The sequence below is a fragment of the Oncorhynchus keta genome, chromosome 24, assembly GCF_023373465.1.
Source record: "Oncorhynchus keta strain PuntledgeMale-10-30-2019 chromosome 24, Oket_V2, whole genome shotgun sequence".
In the NCBI taxonomy this organism is placed as follows: domain Eukaryota; kingdom Metazoa; phylum Chordata; class Actinopteri; order Salmoniformes; family Salmonidae; genus Oncorhynchus; species Oncorhynchus keta.
In genome coordinates, this window is record NC_068444.1 from 23,521,263 (window position 1) to 23,541,271 (window position 20,009).

At 44.2% G+C, this 20,009-nt stretch overlaps 1 protein-coding gene across 11 annotated transcripts in view; it reads right to left on the reverse strand.

The window, feature by feature from the left end:
- The window catches only part of cep170aa (centrosomal protein 170Aa), a 74,800-nt gene that overhangs the window by 11,714 nt on the left and 43,077 nt on the right, over positions 1–20,009 (reverse strand). For 9 of the 11 annotated variants that reach the window (XM_052477985.1, XM_052477988.1, XM_052477987.1 and 6 more), the window contains exons 8-11: positions 14,126–14,581; positions 5,337–5,932; positions 2,994–3,137; positions 124–259 (exon numbers count right to left, since the gene is read on the reverse strand). In XM_052477985.1, coding sequence (XP_052333945.1) covers positions 124–259; positions 2,994–3,137; positions 5,337–5,932; positions 14,126–14,581 — 1,332 coding nt within the window. Of the gene's footprint in view, positions 1–123; positions 260–2,993; positions 3,138–5,336; positions 5,933–14,125; positions 14,582–16,726; positions 16,873–20,009 lie in introns of those variants that run through there. The other 2 variants (XM_035801114.2, XM_052477993.1) reach the window with 2 other exon arrangements.

Below are 20,009 nucleotides of genomic sequence, written 5' to 3' on the forward strand. Positions count from 1 at the left end.
AAACAAAAATAGTAAAGCAACATTTCTAGTTTTCTGCTATTATGTGAAGAAAATACACCTTCACAAATACAGATGCAGATCCACATGATCCTGGTTTTGATAAATATTGGAGCCTTACTGTACCTCTCTGCTGATGGACGAAGGCAGGTGACTCAGCCCCAGACCCTTCTGGGTCAGTCCTGGTGTGGTTAGCAGATAGACTGGCCCACTGAGACACCCAGCGACTACTGCCCACTGCCACCGGGTTCTCAGACACACTCTGACGAGAGAGAGTGCGAGAGAGAGAGAGAGAGAGAGAGAGAGAGAGAGAGAGAGAGAGAGAGAGAGAGTGCAAGAGAGAGAGAGAGAGAGACAGTTATCCTAGTCTCTCTTGACAGACTCATGGCACTTCACCCCATTCGGCTATGGGAAGAGACAGTTAACCTAGCAAATCAACACATCCCTGCTACTGGCCACATAGAGCTGGAGGGAGTATCCACATGTAGCAGGGAGGACACAGAACACAACTCTGCTGCCATTCATTCACCTCTGAATGGTCTTATGTTTCAGTGATGAGCCTGAAGAGTTAAATCATATTCATTATGTATTAACTGATTCATATTTTAAACTAAGCATGGTCTAAGCAATGATCGGTCTCTGGCTATATCTGTTTTTATTAGTACACTCTAGTGCTACTGAGGAGAATATATTGTTTTCACAAAGCCAAAGTGTATTCCTTTGCATGGAGTCCTATCAGAAAGTCACAAGCTAAAGCAGAAATAGTAACTGAACAGAATAGCAGAAATAGTCCTGAACAGAATATCGAGATCAGGGATCCACATAGACTATTGTAGCCTACTGTATATACAGTCTCCGTCCTCCCCTCGTGCTTGAATGGAACTTGCCTGGAGGGGGGAAAGTGTAATTTCTCATAGCTCTATGAACTAGGTCAGGTCCTGAGTGGCCTACTCTGTCAATAACAAGGAAGTGGTCAAGTCAGGGAGTGCCTGGCTGACACAACTAGTCCACTACTCCCCTTCCAACAGAGTCATCTTAATGCAATCAGGAGCTCCTGCTTTCCCCCATTTAGAGTAAATAGATATGCCACTTTAGACAGGCCTCTGTCACTCATTTCTGTTTTGTGCATCATTCCCCTCAGAACGCGAAAACAATGGGAGTTCCACTGGAAAATAAATGCTATTTTGGCATATTAACACTCAACAGTCTTCAGAGGCTGTCCCGTCCCTGAGAAGGAATCTGAGGGTCACAGAAAAAGACAGCGAGCAACTCCACCCAAGTACGTCAGGGTCATAGTAATGAATCTCAGTAATGTTTACATTTCTCAAGCATCACATCACTGAATGAGATACAGTTGAAGTTTACATACACAGACAAATACATTTACTCAGTTTTTCACAATTCCTGACATTTAATCCTTGTAAAAATTCCCTGTTTTAGGTCAGTCAGGATCACCACTTTATATTAAGAATATGAAATGTCATAATAATAGTAGAGAGAATGATTCATTTCAGCTTTTATTTCTTTCATCACATTCCCAGTGGGTCAGAAGTTCACATTCACTCAATTAGTATTTGGCAGCATTGCCTTTAAATTGTTTAACTTGGATCAAACGTTTTGGGTAGCCTTCCACAAGCTTCCCACAATAAGTTGGGTGAATTTTGGCCCATTCCTCCGGACAGAGCTGGTGTAACTGAGTCAGGTTAGTAGGCCTCCTTGCTCGCACATGCTTTTTCAGTTCTGCCCACAAATTTTCAAATAGGATTGAGTTTGTGGCTTTGTGATGGCCACTCCAATACCTAGACTTTGCTGTCCTTAAGCCATTTTGCCACAACTTTGGAAGTATGCTGGGGTCATTGTCCATTTGGAAGACCCATTAACGACCAAGCTTTAACTTCCCTACTGATGCCTTGAGATGTGGCTTCAATATATCCACATAATTTTCCTCCCTCATGATGCCATCTATTTTGTGAAGTGCACCAGTCCCTCCTGCAGCAAAGCACCCCCACAACATGATGGGATGGTGTTCTTCGGCTTGCAAGCCTCCTCCTATTTCCTCCAAACATAACGATGGTCATTATGGCCAAACAGTTGTATTCTTGTTTCATCAGACCAGAGGACATTTCTCCAAAAAGTACAATCTTTGTCCCCATGTGTAGTCTGGCTTTTTTATGGTGGTTTTGGAGCAGTGGCTTCTTCCTTGCTGAGTGGCCTTTCAGGTTATGTCGATATAGGACTCGTTTTACTGTTGATATAGATACTTTTGTACCTGTTTCCTCCAGCATCTTCACAAGGTTCTTTGCTGTTGTTCTGGGATTGATTTGCACTTTTCGCACCAAAGTACATTCATCTCTAGGAGACAGAACACATCTCCTTCCTAAGCGGTATGACGGCTGCGTGGTCCCATGGTGTTTATACTTGCGTACTATTGTTTGTACAGAGGAACATGGTACCTTCAGGTGTTTGGAAATTGCTCCCAAGGATGAACCAGAATTTTTTTCTGAGGTCTTGGCTGATTTCTTTTGATTTTCCCATGATGTCAAGCAAAGAGGCACTGAGTTTTAAGGAAGGCCTTGAAATACATCCATAGGTACACCTCCAATTGACTCAAATGATGTCAATTAGCCTATCAGAAGTTTCTAAAGACATGACATCCTTTTCTGGAATTTTCTAAGCTGTTTAAAGGCAAAGTCAACTTATTGTATGTAAACTTCTGATCCACTGGAATTGTGATACAGTGAATTATAAGTGAAATAATCTGTCTGTAAAAAATTGTTGGAAGAATTACTTGTGTCATGCACAAAGAAGATGTCCTAACCGACTATAGTTTGTTAACAAGAAATTTGTGGAGTGGTTGAAAAACGAGTTTTAATGACTCCAACTTAAGTGTATGTAAACTTCTGACTTCAACTGTAGATGCTATGGTGACTATGATGACTAAAAGCTGTGAGAGATTGGGTATAATAATGTGTGTCTCCATGGAAGGGGTGTTTTACCTCAGATGGAAGGCAGCTTGGTTTTTCAGTTTCTCCCGTCTCTGTGGTCTTCTTCCTCTCCTTCTTCTCCTTCCCTGCTTCTCCCTGTTGGTGTTCTATTGGTCCTGAGACAGACGGATCCTGGTTCTGCTCCACCCCAAACACCTGAGCATCAAGAAAATAAAGAGCTTGATGACTCATCACTGCCACTCACGGTAGTCTACTACATAGACAAAGGTGACTGATATTGGACCAACACGAGGGCCAGTTGGATCAAAGCACTGCCCCCACACACTTCACACATCCATAACAGCCATGTAAAAAGACAGGGAGCAGTGTGCCAATTACTGTGTCAGCTAATTATAGGAATTACCATCATCACACTTCTAGTTTAGAGAAGACTTCCCAGCCTATGCTCTAAATAAATCTGACAACCAATGCCCCACCCCCTCTCCACTTACTCCATGCCCCAATTGCCATCTTTTATGTACCATATAAATATTTAATGAGTCAAAAATGACATCTCAGGGCTACATGTTTAAGAGTTTAAACAGCTTTTTGGGGGGAATCTTAAACCGGCAGTAAATCCTTACTTCTCTACTTCTGAGACTCGCCCTTTGAGAAATCTTTTCATTTAGCATGAGAAAGCACGCAGGCAGCTGTCACATAAGCAAACCGGTGGTTTTCTAAACTCCCTGGAGGACGATGGAATAATGGAGAGAGCTCGATGGTGAGCCCCATTAGATTCACTCTACAGCGGTATGTAACATTTGGAATGCTGTGTTCAGAGTGAGCGCTAGCTAGAGGCTAACCTTGTTTTGCAGCAAAGGTATTATGATCATAAACTAGTCCCTAGGTGTCAATAGAACAGTTCATTTGGAAGAAGGCGAGGATGGATGATGACACTTCTGCTCATCTTTTCTAAATTGTGTATGGTTAAGGGAGTTACTCATGAGTCTTATGAATGAGTCTTGTGCGTGAGTCTTATGAGTGAGTCTTGTGCGTGAGTCTTATGAATGAGACTTGTGCGTGAGTCTTATTAGTGAGTCTTGTGCGTGAGTCTTATGAATGAGTCTTGTGCGTGAGTCTTATGATTGAGTCTTGTGCGTGAGTCTTATGATTGAGTCTTGTGTGTGAGTCTAATGAATGAGTCTTGTGCGTGAGTCTTATGAATGAGTCTTGTGCGTGAGTCATATGAGTGAGTCTTGTGCGTGAGTTTTATGAATGAGTCTTGTGCGTGAGTCTTATATGAATGAGACTTGTGCGTGAGTCTTATGAATGAGTCTTGTACGTGAGTCTTATGAATGAGTCTTGTGCGTGAGTCTTATGATTGAGTCTTGTGCGTGAGTCTAATGAATGAGTCTTGTGCGTGAGTCTTATGAATGAGTCTTGTGCGTGAGTCTTATGAGTGAGTCTTGTGCGTGAGTCTTATGAATGAGTCTTGTGCGTGAGTCTTATGAATGAGTCTTGTGCGTGAGTCTTATGAATGAGTCTTGTGCGTGAGTCTTATATGAATGAGTCTTGTGCGTGAGTCTTATGATTGAGTCTTGTGCGCGAGTCTTATGAATGAGTCTTGTGCGTGAGTCTTATGAATGAGTCTTGTGCGTGAGTCTTATGAATGAGTCTTGTGCGTGAGTCTTATGATTGAGTGTTTTTTATTATGGCAGCTGTTGCACTGGATTGTGACAGCCAGGTTATGCAGCAGGTTATATAGCTCACTCTCTCATTGTGTGTGGCTGTTTATATGAGCTAATTACAACAGAGAGACTTAAGGGAAATTGACCGCCACGGGGCAAAGACCTATGCTGCTGGGTGTACCATTTCCTGACAGTAACATTTCTTTGTTAATATACCATTGAAAATGTGTATATTAGTGAGTACCTGATCAAGACCTTCAGTGTATAAAAGTTTTAGACTCCATATTGTACAATGTAAATATTTTAAATTGGTCTCGCAACGACCACATTCAGTTGAAAATAAAATACATTACAAAATGAAATCTAATGTACTTTTACCCATGGGTCACAGAGCATCAGAGGACATAGTAAAATGCTTTTCATTCGGGAAATAGCGATGTAATAATTCATTATGACAGGTCATTACAGCTTCAAAAGCTCAGCATGCTTAGTGGATGTTATTTATGGCGGACATTTTAGAAAACTGAAGAAAAACAGCATGACCTTTTATACAGTTAATTCAAGACACATAGAAAGAACTTGGCCATTCTTACATTCAAAACAGGTCAGCTTTCCTACCTGCAATTCAGAAAATATATCTTTCAAATAAAAATCGTATTCACAGCAACCCAACCCATAAAGATAAATCCTTGAGGTGTGTGAAAATACTTCAGAAAGCTGACCATACCTTGTCTATCATGCGCCTGGCCTCCTCCTCCTCAGGGTTGCGGTTCTCCAGCTCAATGGTGTAGGTTCCCTTATCGCTCTGGTCATCCTCCTGCTCCCTGTCCCTGTCCCCCTGAGACCGAGGGGTCCTCAAACTCTCCTCACTGGGGCTGGGCTCATTTGTCTGGTGACCTGTACTGACCGTGCTCCTTCCTATGCTCTGGTCCTCAGACCTCTGCTTCATCAGGACCCGGGCGGCTGTGGGGGCACCCGCTATCAGGGCCGCTGATAACGGGGCCTTGCTGAAGTCTGTGGCTGTGGTTGTGGTAGATGGGGACTTAGGGTGGGAGGGGGGCGTGGGGCACAGAGCCTCCCCGGCCGCGCCCCCAAGCAGCGGTGCAGTCTGCGAGAAGGAGTAGGATCGTCGCTTGCGGGAGTTGTCATCATCGTAGAACTCGATCATGAAGGAGGTCCTGTTGCTGGTGGTCCGGCCCCCCTGACCCCCCTGTCCTCCCTGCGCCACCCTCAGCCTCTCCTCCAAAGCCAGCCTCCGGTTGCCGAAGCGCAGACCAATTCCGTTCTCGGAGTCGCTCTGGGTGCCATCCTCATGCTTGCTGCCTGGGAGGGCCAAAAGAGGAGAGCACATACCTGAGTTACTGTGCATACAGGAAACACTAAACATCTAACCTCATGACCATTCAACTGCTAATTATGACTTAGAGTGAGAAAGCGAGAAGGACAGGCCTCCATAGCCATCTATGATGCAATACAATATGCGGCAGCACTCCAGACTTCACCCAGCCACAGTAATACCAGCCCTGCCTCCTCAGTGGGCAGAGGGGGAGAGAGGAGGGGGTTGGAGGAAGGAGCAGGAGCAGGAGCAGGAAGGGTGGAGGGAGGAGGGAAAGTGGGTATTCTTTAGCGGGGGCTCAGGAAATAGCATGAAATCAGACCTGACAGTGGTGGGTTCAGAGGCAGAAATCACCAGGCCGCTCTGGAGACAGAGGCCTTTCATGCAGCAGCCCCAGACAAAGGAACTGTTAGGAGCCTCACAGCGCTGCCTGTCTCTGAGTAACTAGAGCTGGCTGGCCCCGGCCCCACATGAGTCAGACTGCAACTCCTCCACCTCATCACACACAGCACATAGACACATCTAGCAAAAACAACACAGTTAACCTTACTACACAATACAGAACAAACAACACAGTTAACCCTACTACACAGTACAGAACAAACAACACAGTTAACCCTACTACACAGAACAAACAACACAGTTAAACCTACTACACAGTACAGAACAAACAACACAGTTAACCCTACTACACAGTACAGAACAAACAACACAGTTAACCCTACTACACAATACAGAACAAACAACACAGTTAACCCTACTACACAGAACAAACAACACAGTTAACCCTACTACACAGCACAGAACAAACAACACAGTTAACCCTACTACGAAGTACAGAACAAACAACACAGTTAACCCTACTACAGAGCACAGCAGCGTTAACCCTACGACACAGCAGCGTTAACCCTACTACAGAGCACAGCAGCGTTAACCCTACGACACAGCACAGCAGCGTTAACCCTACTACAGAGCACAGCAGCGTTAACCCTACTACAGAGCACAGCAGCGTTAACCCTACTACAGCGCACAGCAGCGTTAACCCTACTACACAGCAGCACAGCAGCATTAACCCTACTACAGAGCACAGCAGCGTTAACCCTACTACACAGCAGCGTTAACCCTACTAGAGCACAGCAGCGTTAACCCTACTACACAGCAGCATTAACCCTACTACAGAGCACAGCAGCGTTAACCCTACTACACAGCAGCGTTAACCCTACGACACAGCACAGCAGCGTTAACCCTACTACACAGCAGCGTTAACCCTACTACACAGCACAGCAGCGTTAACCCTACTACACAGCACAGCAGCGTTAACCCTACTACACAGCACAGCAGCGTTAACCCTACTACACAGCAGTGTTAACCCTACTACACAGCAGCATTAACCCTACTACACAGCAGCGTTAACCCTACTACACAGCATCATTAACCCTACTGCACAGCAGCGTTAACCCTACTACACAGCAGTGTTAACCCTACTACACAGCAGCGTTAACCCTACTACACAGCAGCGTTAACCCTATTACACAGCAGTGTTAACCCTACTACACAGCAGCGTTAACCCTACTACACAGCAGCGTTAACCCTACTACACAGCAGCGTTAACCCTACTACACACAGCGTTAACCCTACTACACAGCAGCATTAACCCTACTACACAGCAGCGTTAACCCTACTACACAGCAGCGTTAACCCTACTACAGAGCACAGCAGCGTTAACCCTACAGCAGCGTTAACCCTACTACACAGCAGCGTTAACCCTACTACACAGCAGCGTTAACCCTACTACACAGCAGCGTTAACCCTACTACACAGCAGCGTTAACCCTACTACACAGCACAGCAGCGTTAACCCTACACACAGCACAGCAGCGTTAACCCTACTACACAGCAGCGTTAACCCTACTACACAGCAGCGTTAACCCTACTACACAGCAGCGTTAACCCTACACAGCAGCGTTAACCCTACTACACAGCACAGCAGCGTTAACCCTACACACACAGCAGCGTTAACCCTACTACACAGCAGCGTTAACCCTACTACACAGCACCCTACTACACAGCATTAACCCTACTGCACAGCAGCGTTAACCCTACTACACAGCAGCGTTAACCCTACTACACAGCAGCGTTAACCCTACTACACAGCAGCGTTAACCCTACTACACAGCAGCGTTAACCCTACTACACAGCAGCGTTAACCCTACTACACAGCAGCGTTAACCCTACTACACAGCAGCGTTAACCCTACTACACAGCAGCGTTAACCCTACTACACAGCAGCGTTAACCCTACTACACAGCAGCGTTAACCCTACTACACAGCATCATTAACCCTACTGCACAGCAGCGTTAACCCTACTACACAGCAGCGTTAACCCTACTACACAGCAGCGTTAACCCTACTACACAGCAGCGTTAACCCTACTACACAGCAGCGTTAACCCTACTACACAGCAGCGTTAACCCTACTACACAGCAGCGTTAACCCTACTACACAGCAGCGTTAACCCTACTACACAGCAGCGTTAACCCTACTACACAGCAGCGTTAACCCTACTACACAGCAGCGTTAACCCTACTACACAGCATCGTTAACCCTACTACACAGCACAGCAGCGTTAACCCTACTACACAGCAGCGTTAACCCTACTACACAGCAGCGTTAACCCTACTACACAGCAGCGTTAACCCTACTACACAGCAGCGTTAACCCTACTACACAGCAGCGTTAACCCTACTACACAGCAGCGTTAACCCTACTACACAGCAGCGTTAACCCTACTACACAGCAGCGTTAACCCTACTACACAGCAGCGTTAACCCTACTACACAGCAGCGTTAACCCTACTACACAGCAGCGTTAACCCTACTACACAGCAGCGTTAACCCTACTACACAGCAGCGTTAACCCTACTACACAGCAGCGTTAACCCTACTACACAGCAGCGTTAACCCTACTACACAGCAGCGTTAACCCTACTACACAGCAGCGTTAACCCTACTACAGCAGCGTTAACCCTACTACACAGCAGCGTTAACCCTACTACACAGCAGCGTTAACCCTACTACACAGCAGCGTTAACCCTACTACACAGCAGCGTTAACCCTACTACACAGCAGCGTTAACCCTACTACACAGCAGCGTTAACCCTACTACACACGGACAAATGTCAAATGTCAAACCTCCAAACCTCACACAGTGTAAAAACACTCAAGAACATTCACAACCTTCTACAGTAAGTGGGTAAAACCACCAAAACGTAACATAATTATTAAACTGTTGGTTAATTTACATCACAAACAACAAAGTTAACCCTTACTTTGCAGTGTAAAAGCCACACAGTATCTCCAGGCGATCCCCATGCACCCCGTGCACCGCCTGCCTCTCCATCCATTGTGTTTCAGAGACCCACCTGAGAACATGAATATTAACACAGCAGCCTCTGGCTCGTCTCGCTTTCCCGTCCTCACGCTTGACGGCACACACACAGCTCTCTGTCCCTGGGGCTGATGGCAGCACTGAGCACCATTGAGCACGACTCAGACACACATGTACGGTTTATACACACACCAGGCTGCTACGCTCCCAGTCCTGACCGCCTGCAGCATGACAACTCCAACCTCAACACGACCCCTGTTTCTCCCTCCTCTCGGTCCCACAGCTAGACTCTCACCACAGCCTCTGGAAGGTACAGCTTCAGAATAAACCACAGAAACCGAGTACAGGAGCCACACCTAAAACTGGAAAGACTGCATTGTCCAGCAGCATTGTATGTACTGTAGCACTCAGCAGCTCAGCCTCTGACTTCACCTTCATACATGCTATGTGCTTCATAAATCTCTATTCATACCATCCTGTCTGCGCCCCACCCCCAGACACAGCTATCGCACACCATAAATTAGCAGCCATTTAATTAGCCAGCTCCAAAGAGTAGCTAGCGCCCAACCCACACTCTCTCCTGAGTCCTGTCAAATAGCATCCCACAGCAAAATAACCCTACTCAGCAGTTAGCAGGTAGAATAGGTAGGGAGAAAGAGAGAGAGGGAGAGAGAGAGAGAGAGAGAGAGAGAGAGAGAGAGAGAGAGAGAGAGAGAGAGAGAGAGAGAGAGAGAGAGAGAGAGAGAGAGAGAGAGAGAGAGAGAGAGAGAGAGAGAGAGAGAGAGAGAGAGAGAGAGAGAGAGAGAGAGAGAGAAAGAGATTCATGTTGTCATACCCAAAAAGTGCATTACAAAAGGCCCAGTGATGGTAATAAAGATGCAGACAGAGATAGTGTCCAGGCTCCAATTAAAATATGAAACAAAGGGAAAGCACAACTAAAGCACTATGTGGATGAATCATCATGGAGATGGGATGATGTGGCCTGGCTCCTTGGTGTTCAGCAGAAAATGAGTGCCTTAGGCAGGGAGAATGGAGAATGGGGGAAGTAGACAGGCAGGTAGCCCACTGTGCCATCCATGCTAAGCTCAGACAATGGTGTCAGAGCTGGGAGACGGCTGGGGGATTTAGAAGTACTGGTGACTAATCCCGAGGAAATAGCAAATATTCTGACTGCCATTAACAGAGCCATACTGTATGTAGTCTCTGGGTTTATGTAGGGCAGAGAGTCATACTGTATGTAGTCTCTGGGATTATGTAGGGCAGAGAGCCATGCTGTATGTAGTCTCTGGGTTTATGTAGGGTAGAGAGCCAAACTGTATGTAGTCTCTGGGATTATGTAGGGCAGAGAGATTTAAGTATGAAGAATCACCAGTCAGAGTGATAGGTTGTACATAAAGAGCTGTAAGTGTGTGGGAGGATGATTATATTTGTCCTATATTTACTGTATATTTGTACAAGTGTGTACATTCGCATGTGTGCATTGGAAATGTGTTTTTTGCATATCCCAACTCTCCCTGAGACACCCTCGGAGAGTGGGGTCATGGCCAGGGTCTGAGAGCCATTTGATTTGATTTGATAAGTGGGTGTCTCTGTCAGTGATATGAAGTACACAAAAGGACTTCAACATCTATTTGCTTGAGGGTGGGGACCTTTACAGAATTACATAATCAGACACTATTTGAGATAAAGGACCTTTATAGAATTACATAATCAGACACTATTTGAGATAAAGGACCTTTATAGAATTACATAATCAGACACTATTTGAGATAAATGACCTTAATAGAATTACATAATCAGACACTATTTGAGATAAAGGACCTTTATAGAATTACATAAACGGACACTATTTGAGATAAATGACCTTAATAGAATTACATAATCAGACACTATTTGAGATAAAGGACCTGTAAAGAGTGCAGACGGCCACCTATCATTTCATGGAGATGGTGTGACTTCATAGGGAATTTTGTCTGAGCAGAGTTTCCTGGAGGAGAATAATCATACAGCTAGATAAACCACTAGCAAAGCCTTCTCCCAGGATGAAAGTCAGATCAGGCTACAGGGGGAGTAAACACGCAATGGCCTTTCTTTGTCTTCTCTCCTGTCTGCCTGCCTACTGTAGTTTAGAGTACGACTGCTGCTACCGGCATTAGCAAAGTAGAAGACATGCTTCTACTGGAAGGTAACATTACCTCCTCCACGCTGATCCTCAACATGGGGGCCCCACAAGGGTGCGACTTCAGTTCCCTCTTGTACTCCCTGTATACCCACGACTACATGGCCTCACACAGTTACAACTTCATCATCAAGCTCGCCGACGACGCGACAGTAGTAGGCCTGATTACCAACGGCAACGAGACGGCCTACGGACAAGAGGTAGGCACTCTGACGATGTGGTGCCAACATTTTTGGAGGGAGTTGAAAGTCCGTGTTGCCCAGCAACAGCCCCAAAACATCACTGCTCTAGAGGAGATCTTCATGGAGGAATGGGCCAAAATATTTATTATGTATTTTTTTGTGAAGAATCAACAACAAGTGGGACACAATCATGAAGTGGAACGACATTTATTGGATATTTCAAACTTTTTTAACAAAACAAAAACTGAAAAATTGGGCGTGCAAAATTATTCAGCCCCCTTAAGTTAATACTTTGTAGCGCCACCTTTTGCTGCGATTACAGCTGTAAGTCGCTTGGGGTATGTCTCTATCAGTTTTGCACATCGAGAGACTGACATTTTTTCCCATTCCTCCTTGCAAAACAGCTCGAGCTCAGTGAGGTTGGATGGAGAGCATTTGTGAACAGCAGTTTTCAGCTCTTTCCACTGATTCTCGATTGGATTCTCGATGTTTATTATTGAACCATTCCATTGTAGATTTTGCTTTATGTTTTGGATCATTGTCTTGTTGGAAGACAAATCTCTGTCCCAGGTCTTTTGCAGACTCCATCAGGTTTTCTTCCAGAATGGTCCTGTATTTGGCTCCATCCATCTTCCCATCAATTTTAACCATCTTCCCTGTCCCAGCTGAAGAAAAGCAGGCCCAAACCATGATGCTGCCACCACCATGTTTGACAGTGGGGATGGTGTGTTCAGGGTGATGAGCTGTGTTGCTTTTACGCCAAACATAACATTTTGCATTGTTGCCAAAAAGTTCAATTTTGGCTTCATCTGAACAGAGCACCTTCTTCCACATGTTTAGTGTGTCTCCCAGTTGGCTTGTGGCAAACTTTAAACTACACTTTTTATGGATATCTTTAAGAAATGGCTTTCTTCTTGCCACTCTTCCATAAAGGCCAGAATTGTGCAATATACGACTGATTGTTGTCCTATGGATAGAGTCTCCCAACTCAGCTGTAGATCTCTGCAGTTCATCCAGAGTGATCATGGGCCTCTTGGCTGCATATCTGATCAGTCTTCTCCTTGTATGAGCTGAAAGTTTACAGGGACAGCCAGGTCTTGGTAGATTTGCAGTGGTCTGATACTCCTTCCATTTCAATATTATCGCTTGCACAGTGCTCCTTAGGATGTTTAAAGCATGGGAAATCTTTTTGTATCCAAATCCGGCTTTAAACTTCTTCACAACAGTATCTCGGACCTGCCTGGTGTGTTCCTTGTTCTTCATGATGCTCTCTGCGCTTTTAACGGACCTCTGAGACTATCACAGTGCAGGTGCATTTATACGGAGACTTGATTACACACAGGTGGATTGTATTTATCATCATTAGTCATTTAGGTCAACATTGGATCATTCAGAGATCCTCACTGAACTTCTGGAGAGAGTTTGCTGCACTGAAAGTAAAGGGGCTGAATCATTTTGCACGCCCAATTTTTCAGTTTTTGATTTGTTAAAAAGTTTGAAATATCCAATAAATGTCGTTCCACTTCATGATTGTGTCCCACTTGTTGTTGATTCTTCACAAAAAGATACAGTTTTATATCTTTATGTTTGAAGCCTGAAATGTGGCAAAAGGTCGCAAAGTTCAAGGGGGCCGAATACTTTCGCAAGGCACTGTATATAACAAAGTATTGAGATAAACTTTTGTTATTGACCAAATACTTATTTTCCACCATAATTTGCAAATAAATTAATCAAAAATCCTACAATGTGATTTTCTGGATTTTTTTCTTCTCATTTTGTCTGTCGTAGTTGAAGTGTACCTATGATGAAAATTACAGGCCTCTCTCATCTTTTTAAGTGGGAGAACTTGCACAATTGGTGGCTGACTAAATACTTTTTTGCCCCACTGTATCATTGTTATTGTTGTCAATCCGTATTACGGAAATTCGGCGTTACAGCGTGATTGCAATTTAAAGGCAATGTTCACGTGTTAGTGGAGACGGCATTCACAGTAAACGCTGCATATGTCGGCTCAATAGTAAATTACCTTTCAATTTCTAGTGGGCAATCTGTAACGCTTCAGCGATATAGATTGAATAGCGCCCTAGGAGTTTCTGGGTCCAACACAAGTCATATTTTAGAGGATCAGATTTACCAACATTTTAGGATCTGTTAGTAGAGAGTAAGAGATTTATTAAGAGGATGCATTTTACAGGATCTCCCCAAAAACCTCCCAAAATAACACTCAAACACTCATGGTTTTTAGCAGTAAAACACATGTTGATCAGCTTAACTGTGAGGTTAGCAAGGCCAGATGTAGAGCAGTTAGTAGAAGATACTGTAGTGTAGCTATAGGGAGGAATAAGTGCATTCGCTGATCTGGCAACAGATGGGGGACAGAGAGAAAGACAGGCAGGGATATAGGGAGGAGAGCAGGCAGGCTATGGCCCTCACCTTTGAGCCTCTTGAAGTGGACAGGGACATCACTCTTGATGCTTTTGCTGTCCTCCGTTGACTCACTGCGCACCGTAGGGGGGTCGTTCTGGGCCAGCCAATCAGCCACCTTGCTCTCAGAGACCATCATGGCGGCCTGCAGGGTGCTGAGGTCCTTGCTGCCTGAATGGGAGGCCTTCTTAGGCCGGGGCCGGTGGTCCGGAGTCAGCTTGGACACGTGGTCCTTGATCGTGACCTTGCCAGGGGAGGTGTCGTCAAACTCGATTGTGAAGGCATGAGGTGAGGCGTGGCCCTGAGCGCTGGCGGTTGCAGCAGCCCCCTCAGTGTCTTTGGTGGGGATCTCATGAATGCTGTCCTCGGCCATCTGAGCCTCCTTGGTGGGTATCTCAAAGTAGCTCGGCTCGGGGCCCAGGCCGTCCTCCCTAGGCCTCTCACTCCTCTTAGGCTCTCTGCCGTCTGTAGGTTCACAGAGAGGAGAACACTGGGGATCAGTATCTAGAGGTCAGAGGTCATGGGCCCCACATGGGCCGTTCAGCTGTGTCTGTTCTGAGTCTCACCATTAGTCTGAATCAGTGTCTGAGGCCCTGGCAGAACACAGCCCTCTAAACAAAACAGGTCAGGCTGAGCTGGGGCCCAGGCAGACAGGCACAAAGCCATGTAGTGTCCACTTTGACAATAAATGATGAGGAAGCCAATCAAAACCCATTTAGGCTATTACTTAATAATGATTGTGTAACTTAATTTGATTACATTAAGTGGCAAGGAATTATGGGATGTGGAGATGATGGATGATCTGATTGGACAGTGGAGAGACCATCTGGTGTATATGTATGACAAAGTGAGTAGCTTAGTTGTTCATGTATCATACAAAAAAGTTGGCTTTGCACATTTCCTCCCTAACAGAGTAAAGGAACAATATCAAAGTCAAATATTGAAGATATAATACTTACAGGGATTTACGACCCCCTATAAAACAAAATCTTTCTTGAAAGTTATATATTTCACTTCAACTTAAAAGTACTTTTTGTCTCTTTTTGAAAACAGATAAAGTCCCCATGTCTGCAACGAACAGGGGCTTTCAACAAAGTAAAACATGGAGTGAAATGAGACATAATGTTGTCCATATAGAGAACTACAGTGCCTTTGGAAAGTATTCAGACCCCTTGACGTTTTCCACATTTTGTTACATTACAGCCTTACTCTAAAATTGATTAAATAAAAAAATCTACACACAATACCCCATAACGACAAAGCAAAAACAAGTTTATAGACACTTGGAAATGTTTAAAAATATATATATATATTTTTTTCAATGAAATACCTTATTTACATAAGTATTCAGACCATTTGCTATGAGATTCTAAACTGAGCTCAGGTGAATCCTGTTTCCATTGATCATCCTTGAGATGTTTCTACAACTTGATTGGAGTCCACCTGTGGTAAATTCTATTGATTGGACATTATTTGGAAAGGCAGACACCTGTCTAGATAAGGTCCCACAGTTGACAGTGCATGTCAGAGCAAAACCCAAGCCATGAGGTTGAAGGAATTGTTCTTAGAGCTCCGAGACATAATTGTGCGTGGAGGCACAGATCTGGGGAAGGGTACCAAAACACCAAGACCACAGTGGCCTCCATCATTCTTGAATGGAAGAAGTTTAGAACCATCAAGACTCTCCCTAGAGCTGGGTGCCCGGCCAAACTGAGCAATCGGGGGAGTAAATCAGTAAAAGGCTCATCAGTAAAAGGCTCATCAGTAAAAGGCTCATCAGTAAAAGGCTCATCAGTAAAAGGCTCATCAGTGAAAGGCTCATCAGTAAAAGGCACATGACAGCGCGCTTGGAGTTTGCCAAAAGGCACCTAAAGTCTCTCGGACTATGAGAAACAAGATTCTCTGGTCTGATGAAACCAAGATTTAGCACTTTGGCCTGAATGCCAAGCGTCATGTCTGGAGGAAGCCTGACACCATCCCTACGGTGAAGTATAGTGGTGGCAGCATCATGCTGTGTGGATTTTTTTCAGAGGCAGGAACTGGGAGACCACCACAATTTAATATATTTTAGAATAATGCTGTAACGTAACAACATTGTTTTTAAATGAAAGGTCTGAATACTTTCTGAAGGCACTGTACATTCAAACTGGTACCACTTGCATCAGGTCCTAGATTATAGTCACCAACAAGTCTGGCAGTAAATAAGGCTGTGGTTTCATCCTATCCAAGCATCAATAACAGCCACTGCTTCCCCGAACAAGAAAATCAGAACTTAAGCCTAGAACTTCCCTTTTTTATAAATACTACCACCCTTCCTCTAATGATCACATTAAGACTCATGTGACTGATGTGAAAACTCAACTCAAAAGCACTGAGGGTCATGGTGGCCATTCATTTAACATGGACACTCAGTGTACTGTACATTAGAGTCCATGAGACATACAAAGCATTACTAACAACACCCATGTCATTACATATTCGTGACAGGAACCAAATGTATACTTAACAATATAATACATCTAAGTAATCTGGCAGGACTTTAGGTGTTTTATATTCATTAATCCACCGCCCTGAAGTGACCAGAGTGCCTTTAAAAGTGAGAACACATACCTCATAGCTGAAACGGACTGACTGACTGAATATCCTCCTGAAAAGACACAGGTGGCCAAAGAAAGTGCAAGTTCAGGCAGAGGTGGTTCCCTCTTCAAAATTAAAGCCTCAGTTCTGATTCCCAGTAAACTATGTCCTTAAATTGAGTAATTAGCAAAACAACATATATATATATATATATATATATATATATATATATATATATATATATATATATAAGGACTTTAGCAAGTTACTACTTTAGCAAGTTACTATAGACTAGATAGCGAATAAGAGTTTCAGTGTTGGAGAAAGCAGTTTGTTTCAGCGCTCTGTGAGAGCTGGTGCAATGGCGTAACCCAATAGCCCTGAGTGACAATACATAAGGATGGGGGCTGGGGGCGGCTACAACAGAATCTATTCAACGGTACATGAGACCGTTCCTCTAAACTATCTCACTTCCCCTGCTACCTTCTGTTGTTAGTTAGCCTCTCTCTACTAGGGCAAGTGGGGGTAGTATGCCCTCTCCACACTACAGAAATAGCTATGGGAGGAGATTAGATTATAAATTGGCTCTTTGATGTGGGGAACTGTATTGTGTGTACACCTTATTGGCGTACCCTTATTATGTGCCTTCTTTGGGCTCCCAAGAGACTCTAGGCTTTCAGGAAAATAATGCTGATTCATTAAAAAGGTTTTCTATCTCTCCTCCACACCAGTCGAAGTTCCCTTTGTTGACTAAAGAATGCCTGCAGATAATGCTATTCAAAGCTGAAGGCTCCTTGGCTAGATAAACTCACAATGTATGCCCCTGTGAGAGAAAGAGAAAGAGAGAGAGAGAGTGTAGCTGGACGCTGAGGAGAGGAGGGTGGATATGGTGTCTTGTTTTGAACAGAGAGAGTGTTGTCTTCAGTGACTTCCCTTAAGTGGCATTTGAAGCGGAGGGTGTGAGTGCTTTCAGATTCAGGCCAGTTTGAATGAGAAGAAGGAGCAGTTTCTACATAATCACATAGAACTCCATAACATTATATGGGCACCCTATAGACTTCAGCACCCACTACCAGCCTACCACCCACGCTCACTGCAAGCTGTCTATACTGCACGCGTATCACTTACATTGAATGACCATGAATATAACCCCGGATCTGTTTTTATGCCGCCGGAGAGACATGGCGTACAATTACATACATAACACGCCAGTGCACTCTGTTGAAGCTTGGGGCTGTCACTAAAGACTGGTCAGGAAGGCCCACTGTTTGTGACACTTTCCTTGGGGATGCTGTCCATATTAACAACGGCTGACAGACCAGTCAACTGCCCTCTGCTGTGGGCCTCTCAATAACAGAGATAAGGACAGGTCCGTGGTCACTACATACCATCTACTTGTCACGTTCTGACCTTTATTTCCTTTGTTTTGTCATTATTTAGTATGGTCAGGGCGTGAGTTGGGTGGGCAGTCTATGTTTGTTTTTCTATGTTTTGGGGTATTTCTATGTTTTGGCCTAGTATGGTTCTCAATCAGAGGCAGGTGTCATTAGTTGTCTCTGACTGAGAATCATACTTAGGTAGCATGGGTTTCACTGTGTGTTTGTGGGTGATTGTTCCTGTCTGTGTTACTTTGCACCAGTATTAGGCTGTTTCGGTTTTCGTGTTACATTTATTGTGTTTGTATTTGATTCGTGTTTACTTTGTTTCAATAAACATGAATCTCAACAGCCACGCCGCATTTTGGTCTGACTCTCCTTCAAGTCAAGAGAACCGTTACACTATTGTACATAAGAGCACTGCTTTCACAATAATATTGTGATTTTACAGTTGAAGTTGGACGTTTACATACACTTAGGTTAGAGTCATTAAAACTCTTGTTAACAAACTATAGTTTTGGCATGTCGTTTGTGCATGACACAAGTCATTTTTCCAACAATTGTTTACAGACAGATTATTCCACTTATATTTCACTGTATCACAATTCCAGTGGGTCAGAAGTTTACAGACACGAAGTTGACAGTGCCTTTAAACAGCTTGTAAAATTCAAAAAACATTATGTCATGGCTTTAGAAGCTTCTGATAGGCTAATTTCCATCATTTGAGGCAATTGGATGTGGACCTGTGGATGTAATTCAAGGCATACCTTCAAAAATGGTAGACCTCCACAAGTCTGGTTAATCCTTGGGAGCAATTTCCAAACGCTTGAAGGTACTACATTCATCTGTATACCTTCAGGTACTACATTCATCTGTACAAACAATAGTAGACAAGTATTAAAACCATGGGACAGCCATCATACCGCTCAGGAAGGAGACAAGTTCTATCTCCAAGAGGACCTTGTGAAGATGCTGGAGGAAACAAGGACAAAAGTATCTATATCCACAGTAAAACAAGTCCTATATCAACACAACCTGAAAGGCCGCTCGGCAAGGAAGAAGCCACTGCTCCAAAACCACCATAAAAAAATCCAGACTACGGTTTGCAACTGCTCATGGGGACAAAGATCGTACTTTTTGCAGAAATGCCCTCTGGTCTGATGAATCAAAAATAGAACTGTTTGGCCACAATGACCATCGTTATGTTTGGAGGAAAAAGGGGAGGCTTGCAAGCCGAAGAACACCATCCCAACCATGAAGCACAGGGGTGGCAGCATCATGTTGTGGGGGTGCTTTGCTGCAGGAGGGGCTGGTGCACTTCACAAAATAGATGGCAAGCATACTTCCAAAGTTGTGGCAAAATGGCTTAAGGACAACAAAGTCAAGGTATTGGAGTGGCCATCACAAAGCCCTGACCTCAATCCTATAGAATATTTGTGGGCAGAACTGTTTTTCAGTTCTGCCCACAAATTTTCTATAGGATTGAGGTCACAATTCTATAGGATTGAGGTCAGGGCTTTGTGCCATGGTCCCATGGTTTTAATACTTGTGTGTGTACGAGCAAGGAGTGTGTGCGAGCAAGGAGGCCTACAAACCTGACTCCGTTATACCAGCTCTGTCAGGAGGAATGGGCCAAAATTCACCCAGCTTATTGTGGGAAGCTTGTGGAAGGCTACCCGAAAGATTTCACCCAAGTTAAACAATTTAAAGGCAATGCTACCAAATACTAATTGAGTGTATGTAAACTTCTGATCCACTGGGAATGTGATGAAAGAAATAAAAGCTGAAATAAATCACTCTCTCTATTATTATTCTGAAATTTTCACTAGGATTTTTTGTCAGGAATTGTGAAAAACAGAGTTTTAATGTATTTGGCTAAGGTGTATGTAAACTTCCGACTTCAACTGTACATTTTCCCCCCAAAATGAATATGGTCATAA